Raw genomic sequence first — 12,082 nt, forward strand, 5'->3', positions numbered from 1 at the left:
GATACCCTAAGCCATAGGCCCCTGGCATGACAGTGAGGAGGAGGAGAAGGAAGAGGGACATGTGGCCAAGGGGTCCAGCTATGCCATGAGCCAGGACCTATTTGAGACTCCACTGCAGTCCAGTCAGTCCCCAACAGTTGGGCATGGGTGAGCCTGATGTAGGGAAGGAACTTTGGGTAAGTGTGTACATTTATTTCCCAGTGCAGTGATGCTTCCCCCAACTTCTCATTGGAATTTTAATGTGGATACTCTGCAATTCTTTCCCAAAGGTTTCTAGGGATGACAGCCACATTTCCTCCTCCATGGTGGGTCACTTTCCCACGCTACTCACTGATAACTTCAGCAGGTACCATTGCAGTACACAGGCTAGTAGCATCTGGGCCTGGGTGGCTTTGGGATGCCATTGGCAGCTGTGGCCTTGAGGGGTTCTCCCTCTAGCCCTGCAGAACACCTGAGCCAGATAAGGAAGAGAAGAAAAGGGACTTGGGATGACATGTTCAGCGAGATCTTGCATCAGACTGTGAACAGAGGGCCTGGAGCATGAATATTGCAGACTGTATGGAGAAGGAAATAGTGGGCAGAAGAAAGGCCCAGGAGTCAGAGAGGGTGATGCACTAGTACACAATGGCACTTGTCCAGCAGCACACACAGATGCTGCAGACTCTTGTGGACCTACAGGTTCAACAATCCTGGGCTCACCTCCTTTTGCAATCCATGGAGAACTTCAGTATAGAACCTCCCTACAAACCCCCTCAACATTTCCTGTGGCATCAGGAGCTGCATCCTTATCCCTACCGCTACACCTCGGGAGAGGACAGGGGGGTGGAGAAGGGGGACGACACACATTAAGGACAACCACAGCTTCATGTACACTGACTTTTGAGAACCACTGTTGATGAATGTGTAGCTAAAAAGGAAATGAATGTTCCTTTCCCTTCTTTAAGCTCTGTTCTATACATTTGTTAAGATTTTAATGTATTTGCTTTTAACTTGCACAGAAATTTTTGAAGTGTTTTCATTACTCAGTAGAACTCTATTGTTTGGAAAATAATTCATCTTTATTAGTTCCCAACATATGCTGCAAAGTGCCTAGCAGTTCTGAAAGCACCCACCTACTTGTTACTGTACAGAGTGACCCAACTCATAGGATCAGTGACAAACACAGTGTTCTAATTATAAATGTACAGCAAACACCACCAGATTAATAAGTGCTTTGTCACTTTTATATTCATAGATGTGCACCAAGCACCACACAGTTCCTAACAGGCCCCTAAACTTCAGGGCCAGGTAGAGCACAGTACACCTCAATGCATTACTGTGGCTTGGTGTTCTTTCAAAGCCTCCCTGGCTGTATAGCTACACATTGAGCTATTCTGATAGCCCTTGTGTCTGGCAGTCAAACTCAGCAGACACTCAGGTAGAGGGCTCCCCCTCTACCCTCCATCCCAGCAGCAACTTTTCTCCCTTTGCTTCACAAATATTATGCAAGCCAGAGCAGGCAGCTAGAACCCTGGAGATGTTTTTCTCACTGAGATCCAATTTTGTGAATACATGATGCCAGCAACCCTTCAATCGACCAAAAGCATGTTCAACTGTCATTCTGCACCTGCTGAGCCAGAAGTTCAGTCTTTTCTTGGTGCTGTCAGGTGGCTGGAATATGGCTTCATAAGCCAGGGGAGTAATGGGTAGGCTGGATCCCCCAGGATCACATCACCATTGGTGAGCTGCCAGTTGGGAAAGAAAGTCACTGTCTGTAGCTTTCTGAACAGTCCTGTGTTTTTAAAGATATGAGAGTCATGCACCTTCCCTGAGCAGCCAAAATTGATGTCAGTGAAGCATCCCCGGTGACCCTCGCAGCACTTGCATAACCATAGAAAAATAGTCCTTTCCGTTGATATACTCTGGGTCATGGTGATCTGGTGCTGTCTGTTGCTTGACTGCAGTTTGGGATCCCAGTTGCTGCAGATTCATCCATTATGTCTTGCATATTGCCAGTGCATGAGAGGAGACAATTAATTGCCCTGCATACTTGCATGACAGTGCCCCATGCCCCTACAATGGATTTTCCAAGTGCAAAATGATTTTCCATTGACTGATAGCAATCTGCAATCTGATATCGTATGTTTCCACAGTGTGATCAGCACTTGCTTCTCCATTGTCAGTGAAGCTCTCATTTTTGTGTACCTGCACTGGAGGGCTGGAACAAGCTTGGCACACAGATCCAGGAATATGGCCTTGTGCATCTGACAGTTCTGCAGCCACTGCTTGTCATCACAATCCTGCATTATGATATGATGCCACCAATCAGTGCTCATTTCTCGGGCTCTGAAGCAGCGTTCCACTGCCTGAAGCTGCTCCACCTTTAACTGGTTCTTGCTATGTCCCACATCAATCTGACTGCTTGGAAATCATCATGTTCCCCACGGCTCTGCTTTGGGCTCTGCAAATACTAGAGGATCATGAATCCTGTGCTTGCAATGCTCACGGCAATGATGCAGAGCTGTGGAGGCTCCAGGCTTCTGTCAGAGATGGTGAACAGTAAAAAGTCCCATGTGGGTTATGGGATTTTCAAAATAGGCACATAAATTGTGGGTTAGAGATGGCAATATGAGTTGGAGAAAGTTGTATGATGGGAACTTGACCCTGCAGTCCCAGTCACCTCTGCAAGATTCATTTCTGCCCCACCAGGCATTGCCAGAACTTCCAAAAATACAATATGTGCTGGATGGTGGAGAGTTACCTACCCATAATGCACTGCACTGTACATCAAAACAAGCATTCCTGGTGAGTATGCACTGTGCCAACATAAGGAAGCATGCGCACAAGCATTATGTTAACTGCAGTGGTTTTATGCTGCCGTAACATGCATTGGCAAAAGTTTGTATTGTAGACATGCCCCAAAAGCGAGGCTAAGCACTGGAATGTCTCCTCCTCCTCCTGCATCTGCAGAGAGCTAGAGTGGAGACTAGCATAATCTTTTAGGGGAGTGGAAAGGAAATCCATGGGCTGTATACGGCATCAGGTGGGAATGATCTTGTCTACAGATTGGACGTTACTGGATCAGAATTAAAACTAAGAATGGGAAGTGGATCTGCAGTGTGGCCACTGGAATATTAGCTATAGGTGCTGTTGTTTAGTCTACAAAGTCTCACCTAAGAGCAGACAGAACAGGTTTCCAGGTGTTTAGCAGTAACAGTTCACACTCATTCTTTGGGATCACAGGAAACCTACCCCTGGAGGGTTTCCCCAACATTTTAGAGAAAAGAAAACAGCTGTGCCTCAAAAGTAAGAAAGTTCAAAACTTGATACCCATGTAAATAAATTTTATGTAATTGGAAATGGGAATTCCTGGCTTTTTAATGATACAGAGCTTTCTTCTCTAGTTCCAAGGAATTACAAGATATGGGTCTGAATATTGCCTATCCTGGACCTCAGTAACTCCTGGGGAGAAGCATCCCATTTGGAAGAGTAAGAAGGAAGCATTTTTCTGACAGGTTGATTTTTTAAAATAAAGCAGCATCAGTAGTTTGACAGCTGCACAGGGGTTTGGAATATTAGAAGTAGTGTAGGTGGAGATGGATTAGTGGGCAGAATGCAGGTTAGGCTGTTTAAAGTGCATGAGAAAAGCAAAGTATTGTTACCACACAGACCACATAAAATTATTCTTTTCCCCCCATGTTTTTGGGGAGGGAGGAGAGTTTTGGGGTGATGTATTGTAGATATATTGTATAGCTGGGATCAATTGTTTGATTGGGATCTTTTTTCTCCTTTCTTCAGTTTGAGAAAATTGCTGGGCTTGCTTTTGTTTAAATTGTTTCAAATTTTTAATAAATATGGGTCTTTTGGGAAGGTGGTTTTGAAATTTTTTTAAATCTAAATAAATAAAATAACTAACTATGCAAATTAGTACTGCACCAGCAAATATTTGCATATGCATCCATTCAGTATGTAAATCCTGCATTTATCCATTCACAGAAGCTTTTGCAGATGCAAGTTAGGTAGCTGCATGCTTAACTGCTCATAGGTATAATTACTCACTTGGTGAGCCAAATGAGAATTGCACCTACTTATGAAGGGCTAAATTTGATCTAGCATATGCAAATACTGGATTTACAGGTGTACCTATTACCTGCTCAGTTTTCAAGTGTACAGTTTGGCCTACAATGTTGCTTTAACAAGATTCATATTTGACTATGTGGATTAACATTTTTCTTAATTGTGTTACTGCTGTGTGGACTTAAAACACAAAAACACTCCCACAAGAGTTTTGCTTACCACATGCTTGACCCATTCTGTTCACTGCTGCTGCCACATATACGCTGATGTGGGAGGCTGAATTATGGAGTCCTTGAAATTATCCTCGATGACGTGGCCATTGGGGCTAAATTCTCCTCTCAGTGACACCACTGCGACCCCCCATTGAAATAACACCAATGACATAATTTCAGTGGAAGTTCCACTGAAGCTGCTGTCATGAGCATTTGGTTCACACCATGGATAAATGCTGTGCTAGGTCATACTACCAACAGGTGCCACGTGGCACAGTTTGCTAAACAGATTGAAAAAGCATGTGATATTTGCTTGACCTGATGGAAACACAAGGAAACTTTCTGCATAAACTCTTGATTTCTGCAATGTTAGGTAATCTTAGTCCCATTTCAGGAAATAATATTAGTGCTCATTTTAATTTTTTCATGAGCCTAATCCTGAGGTCATTGCTCAAACAAACCCCCCACTGAAGTCGATGGGAATTTCCCTGAGTAAGGTTTGAATAAAGATCTTTGATTTGGTCCATGAGAACTTTATTATCCAACTCACATCCTCAGTAACGAGGCTGGGAGTTGAGGGCATGGGCAAAGAGTCCTCTTTTCCCCACCAATGGAATAACAGTAGAGCCACGATGGCTTCCTAGACTGTTGCTGTTTCCACCCTCCATATGAAAAATGGCTGCTGGATTCATGTAATAGGCAGAGATCCACTGGCCTTAGCACCACTCCTTCCAGGGCCACCTCCTGCCCTGCATCCAAGACTCTGTCAACAGCATTCCACAAAAAACCCGTATGGAGCTGGTGTCCACACAGCGGTAGAGCCACATGGGTTTCATTGCAGGAATTGCCCTCTGGAGCCCAGTAAAGGGGGTCAGGATTTCTTTGAGAAACTACATGCTGTTTTGGCATTTTAAAGAGCTGCTTTTCTGAGTCAGGCAAAATTACCAGTTAAGTCCATCAAAATTTGGTATGGGATAAGGACCAAAAGGAAGGAGGTTCAGCACAGCTGAGCATGGACTATAATTATTAGCAAAGCAGGATGGTTGAGAGGTTGGAGCGCAAACCTAGGACTTGGGAGATGCTGGTACAATTCCCCGCCTCACCACACACATTCTGAGTTACCAGAGGCACAGCCTCTCTGTGCCTGGGTTGCTCCTAAGTAAAGTGGGGATAATAGCACTTCCTATCTTCTAGGGGTGTGGTGAGGATAAATACATTAAAGGTTGAGAGGAGCTTAGACACTACTATAATGGGGGCCATATAAGTATCTATGATACAGTGAAATAGCAGCTGTTTTGTGTTGTACTCCCACAGAAACCTGTTCTCTAATGAAACATGCAGTGTACGGTACAAATAGAATAACACAGTCTGGGTAAATTCACAGATGTGTCCATTTTTATGTGAGACAAGGTGGATGAGGTAATATCTTTTATTAGACCAACTTCTGTTAGTGGGAGAGACAAGCTTTCAAGCTTACACAGAGCTCTCTTCAAGTCTTAATATCCTGGGACTAGCACGGATACAAGAACACTGCATACATTTTTATGTTATATGGGGAAAGCTGCAAGAAATAGTTGCTGTTTTATCGTGATCTCAATACTGGTTTGGCTTCAGGAAGTGTTATATGTGAAGAGCTACATAGTACATAAAAGCCACATCCAGAGGTGGTGGTGAGATGTGCTCCCCTAGCAGGAGCTCCTGAAGGCATTGTGTTTCAGACAGACGCAATGTCTGAGACAGCACAGCCATATTGTGCTTCAGGCGGACCCTGTGACAGGTACCAGCTTTGCTGGCCTGTATGGAGAAAAGAGAAACAAGGCCATAGCTTGACTGATGCTCGACTCACATACTCTAATTAGTTACCTCTGAAATAATCTTGTGCGAGCTATCTCACTGTCATTTAGACCCTTTATCCTATCCAGCATCATGGCTTTAAAAGTGTCAGGGCTCATGGGACAAAGTGTAGAGTTAGAATCATAGAATATCAGGGTTGGAAGGGACCTCAGGAGGTTCATCTAGTCCAACCCCCTGCTCAAAGCAGGACCAATTCCCAGCTAAATCATCCCAGCCAGGGCTTTGTCAAGCCTGACCTTAAAAACCTCTAAGGAAGGAGATTCCACCACCTCCCTAGGTAACCCATTCCAGTGCTTCACCACCCTCCTAGTGAAAAAGTTTTTCCTAATATCCAACCTAAACCTCCCCCACTGCAACTTGAGACCATTACACCTTGTTCCGTCATCAGGTTTCACTGAGAACAGTCTAGATCCATCCTCTTTGGAACCCCCTTTCATGTAGTTGAAAGCAGCTATCAAATCCTCCCTCATTCTTCTCTTCTGCAGACTAAACAATCCCAGTTCCCTCAGCCTCTCCTCATAAGTCATGTGCTCCAGCCCCCTAATCATTTTTGCTACCCTCCGCTGGACTCTTTCCAATTTTTCCACATCCTTCTTGTAGTGTGGGGCCCAAAACTGGACACAGTACTCCAGATGAGGCCTCACCAATGTTGAATAGAGGGGAATGATCATGTCCCTCGATCTGCTGGCAATGCTCCTACTTATACACCCCAAAATGCTGTTAGCCTTCTTGGCAACAAGGGCACACTGTTGACTCATATCCAGCTTCTCGTCCACTGTAACCCCTAGGTCCTTTTCTGCAGAACTGCTTCCTAGCCATTCGGTCCCTAGTCTGTAACAGTGAAAGGGATTCTTCCGTCCTAAGTGCAGGACTCTGCACTTGTCCTTGTCGTATAGGGTTCTGCAGGAGCTCTGAAATCCCAGCCTCCATCTTAGATTCATTCTCAGAGGGGTAATTCTTGACAAGAGGTGTTGTTTGTAAAGCATAACTTCTATTCACATTTGAGTACAATCTGTCTGTACACAAATATGTTTGTTTCAAATAAAAATACTCTTTTCAAGCTAGAAAAGTGGTTGTGAAGATTCACTCTTCAGAGTCAGTCTAAGGTTGGCAGCTGTAAGTCAAAACCCATGGCAGATTTTCAAGCTTTAAAAGCTTTGTTTTCAATCAAGACCACATACTTGAACATAGCCTGTGTTCAAATATGTTGGTTTAATCAAAAAAGAAGCTTTGAGAGCTTGAAAGTGTCTGCATGTCTGGCCCCTTTGAGAGAGCGACTCAAAAGAGTGGCATCAAAGGGTGGGTGAAATTTGGCACATCCCACAATGCAATGCCTCAGGAAGGTCATCTTCTGTCACACCCCTAAAGTTTTGGCCCTTTAATAGTTTCCTGCTTAAAAAATGTATATTTTTATATATATTCTTGATGATTTCTGAAAATCACAAATATGCATGCGATAAAGTTTCTGGCTCTTTTGCCAGTTCTGTAGGTGCTAATTTCAGTACTAGAAAACCTGTATTGGTGAGGCACAGAAATATACAAATTTCACATGGTTCATATAAATGAAAGGAACTTTCTCAAAACTTTTATACATTCATTCTGAGTCAGTTTTTCTGATCCTGTGACTTCATAAATAGTGCTAAATTAACAAAAATACAGATGCTGAGTCCTCCTATCCCCTAATATTATGGTTCTTTCACCCCAATTCAGGTTGTATCAATAACATTTGTCAGCGGTTATTGCACAGCAGAGTCTCCAATGCCACAATATACCCCGTGCTTAGCACTGGTCTACACTATGAGTTTAGGTCAAATTTAGCAGCATTAGATCAATTTAACACTGCACCCGTCCACACAACGAAGCCATTTTTGTTGACTTAAAGGGTTCTTAAAATCGATTTCTGTACTCCTCCTTGATGACTGAAATCAACCCTGCTGGGTCAAATTTGAGGTAGTGTGGATGCAATTTGACGGTATTGGCCTCTGGGAGCTATCCCAGAGTGCTCCATTGTGACCACTCTGGACAGCACTCTCAACTCAGATGCACTGGCCAGGTAGACAGGAAAAGCCCTGCGAACTTTTGAATTTTATTTCCTGTTTGGCCAGCGTAGCGGGCTGATCAGCATGGGTGACCATGGAGTCCCAGAATCGCAAAAGAGCTCCAGCATGGACCAAATGGGAGATACTGCATCTGATCGCTGTATGGGAAGACGAATCCGTGCTATCCGAACTCCATTCCAAAAGACAAAATGCCAGAATATTTGAAAAAATCTCCAAGGGTATGAAGGACAGAGGATATAACAGGGACCCGCAGCAGTGCTGCATGAAGCCTACCAAAGAACCAGAGAGGCAAATGGCCACTCTGGGTCAAAGCCCCAGACATGCCGCTTCTAGGGGAGCTGCATGCTCTTCTAGGGGGTGCCCCTACAACTACCCCACCTCTGTGCTTCCCTCCTCCCCCACCCCTCCCGGGCTACCTTGGCAGTTATCCCATTTCTGTGACGAATTAATAAAGAATGCATGAATTTGAAACAACAGTGACTTTGTTGCACCTGCAAGTGGAGATTGAAGGGGGGAGGGGATGGTGATTAGCTTACAGAGAAGTAGAGTGAACCAAGGGGGGGGCGGTTCATCAAAGAGAAACAAACAGAACTTTCACACCGTAGCCTGGCCAGTCCTGAAACTGGTTTTCAAAGCTTCTCTGATGCACAGTGCGCCCTGCTGTGCTCTTCTAACCACCCTGGTGTCTGGCTGTGCGTATCAGCAGCCAGGCGATTTGCCTCAACCTCCCACCCCGCCATAAATATCTCCCCCTTACTCTCAGAGATATTGTGGAGCACACAGCAAGCAGTAATAACGATGGGAATATTGGTTTCGCTGAGGTCTAACCGAGTCAGTAACCTGCGCCAGCGAGCTTTTAAACATCCAAAGGCACATTCTACCACCATTCTGCACTTGCTCAGCCTATAGTTGAACTGCTCCTCACTACTGTCCAGGCTTCATGAGCCATGGGAGCAAGGGGTAGGCTGGGGTAGGTGCGACCGCGCGGTGCTGCCAACTGGGAGAGCAGCCTGAGGCAGAAGCCTCCAACTGCCATGATATTCCAGGCAGGACTGAATCTCCATTAGACGAAACTTAAAGAAGAGAAATGACCTGGAGTCATTCCCATTTTTGTCCAGGCGCCCCTGACCAACCTCACCGAGGCCGGCCGGGAGCACCCATGTCTGCACAGGTGCCCCCAACCAACCTAACTGAGGTCGGCCAGGAGCACCCACAGGACGATGACAACGGCTAGCAGTTATACCTGTCTGCTGTCCACAAGGCAAGGCAAGTGGATGCTGCTGTGTAGCACCGCAGTACCGCGTCTGCCAGCAGCACCCAGGAGACATCCGGTGACAGTGAGCTGAGCAGGCTCCATGCTTGCCGTGGTATGTCGTCTGCACGGGTAACCCAGGAAAAAAGTCGAGAAACGATTTTTTGCTGTTGCTTTCACGGAGGGAGAGAGGCCTGACAACATGTACCCAGAACCACCCGCGACAATGTTTTTGCCCCATCAGGCACTGGGAGCTCAACCCAGAATTCCAATGGGCGGTGGAGTCTGCGGGAACTGTGGGATAGCTACCACAGTGCAACGCTCTGAATGTCAACAATAGCCTCGGTACCGTGGACGCACACAGCCGACTTAATGCGCTTAGTGGGGACACACACAATCAATTGTATCAAATCAATTTCTAAAAAATTGACTTCTATTAAATTGACCTAATTTCATAGTGTAGACATACCTAGGAAAGAACGTAGGTATTTCATCTACCACTGTCTGTAACTGCAGCAAAATGTTGACTCTACTTTTTACTGGTATGTTTTTGTTTTTCATTTACCTAAATTCAAATAATGTAATATGATGTTAAAAAACTCTCTACATTCCAGGTTTGACAAGTGTGTGTTTTCATTTTCACTGAAAATGCGTAAAAAATAGTTCATTGTTGTGAAATACTCTTTGATAAGAACCAGAGAGAAAAGTAAGAGAAGACAGATATGAGGGGATATGGGTAATAAGCTGCTTATATATAAATTGAGAAGTTCATTAGGAGTGACTGGTGAGGGAGGAGCATACTTTAAGACCATGTGGGAAATCAGTTTACTTCAGAGTGCTGAGAGTGAAAGGAAGGGATGTCTGCTTTTTATTAAACCTGAAATGCATTATAATTGGGCTGAGTCTTTACCCAGATGGCTCCTCTTATGCTGACATCTGCAAAGTGATATAAAGCCATGTTAAAGAACTGTCTCTTGTGGCAGTATGTACACATGTAATTCAGTTAAGAACTAAGTCCTTTACTATACTTAATACTGGTCCTTGAATAATGCATGCTGAGAAATTGCATTTGCCTGGCCAACAATGATTATAATACATATTTTGTCACTGTAGAAAGCAAGGTGACTTTTGAGAACAGTTTCATGACATTTTTGCTCATTTTGCAGGGATTCTTGTTCATTCTTTATTAGAAATCCCCAGCTAAACAAATTTTTCAGTGTGGATAGAGGGCTAGACTTTTCCTTAGTTTCTTATGTTTTTCATTGCCATTACAGTCATTTCAAATATTTAATATTATGAGAATTTGATAGAGGCATTTTTCATTGACCAATGACGTGCTTGAACAATATTAAAATGCCTTTACCACATTAATGAAACTTGTCTGAGGATGATAGATGTGATATAATTCATATGTCCATTGCTCTGTTATCTAGCTGAAGCCAACGAAGTAACATTTTTAAAATTAGATACCAGCAGCCTGTTTCTTTCTTTGTCAGACAACAGAAAAATCAAAGTCAACAGCACCAGGGAACCTATTGAGTTTAAGTCAAATCAGTGGTTTGGGGCAACAGTCAAGGCTCATAAAGGAAAAGTTGTGGTAAGTTTAATGAATTGATGTTCATTTTCAGAAGTTTACGTTTTCTGAACTGTATATCTTAAATGTGTGTGTGCGCGTCTGTGTGTAGACAACTAATACGTTTTAGAATATACATATATACAAAAACAGATTATGTATATATAGAGAGAGATTAGATAATAAAAGCAATATATAAAAATCAGACTGAACTGAATACTTGAAGACCATCTGAATGCAGTGTTAGAAATGAAGAAAGGCGTTTTACTCATTGTGCAAGCAAATGAGTAATCTAATTTATTATTCAAAGCATAAAATAGTGGAACTATTTTTAAGATATATAGGAACTGATAGCCATATGTTTAAAAAACTGTAATGTATTGTAAAGCGTTGAGGAAAGTTGGCTACAGAAGTACCTAAAGGAAGCCAAAAATTCCAGTGAAGATCAATTGATATCCTGATGAAAATGTTACTATTCAATATTGTATCAATATTTAATTTTGTTTTATAGGGTAATCATATTATATTGTATTGTTATATTGTAGTCATGGTAATGACTAAAGAAGAGTTTTGCTTTTAAAAACATTAAGTGTATGTGTTCTGCTTTTATAGAACATTTTGCAGGCACCGATAGAAAGCCCCAACTGCATATTTATACTGATATATTTGATTTCTTTCTTATACGGAGTAGTTTTCTTGCATAGTATGGAGTTGATGTATGCTATACACAGGCATTTTACATTTACAGTTTTTGCACTAGGATTCACAGTGAAAAGGATACTGAACACTTTGTGATGTGAAACTTTAGTTTGGCCATACTTTAGTTTCCTTACAATTATGAAACAACAACTTTTGCCTTGGGATTTGTTTAAAGCTGTTTCAGTTATTAATTAATGGGGCTAAGTATCTAAAGGAAATGCCTTACTTTAAATAGTTGATCTTGTGGTTAACCCCAGAAAAGGATTTTGACATAAAACAGGTGATGAATAAAACATCGTTCTCTTGTGTTACAGAACTAACATGTACAGTTAATTCCCTGCGGTTTTGCATCTGAGTTATCGTAGCTGTCAAGTTG

The 12,082-nt window shown here is 43.0% G+C and overlaps 1 protein-coding gene across 2 annotated transcripts in view; it reads left to right on the top strand.

The window, feature by feature from the left end:
* Positions 1 to 12,082, top strand: part of ITGA8 (integrin subunit alpha 8) — a 174,951-nt gene that overhangs the window by 9,914 nt on the left and 152,955 nt on the right. For both annotated transcript variants that reach the window (XM_039522444.1, XM_039522445.1), the window contains exon 3: positions 10,931 to 11,031. In XM_039522444.1, coding sequence (XP_039378378.1) covers positions 10,931 to 11,031 — 101 coding nt within the window. The remainder of the gene's footprint in view (positions 1 to 10,930; positions 11,032 to 12,082) is intronic.

Source organism: Mauremys reevesii, linkage group 2 (assembly GCF_016161935.1).
Source record: "Mauremys reevesii isolate NIE-2019 linkage group 2, ASM1616193v1, whole genome shotgun sequence".
Classification (NCBI taxonomy): domain Eukaryota; kingdom Metazoa; phylum Chordata; order Testudines; family Geoemydidae; genus Mauremys; species Mauremys reevesii.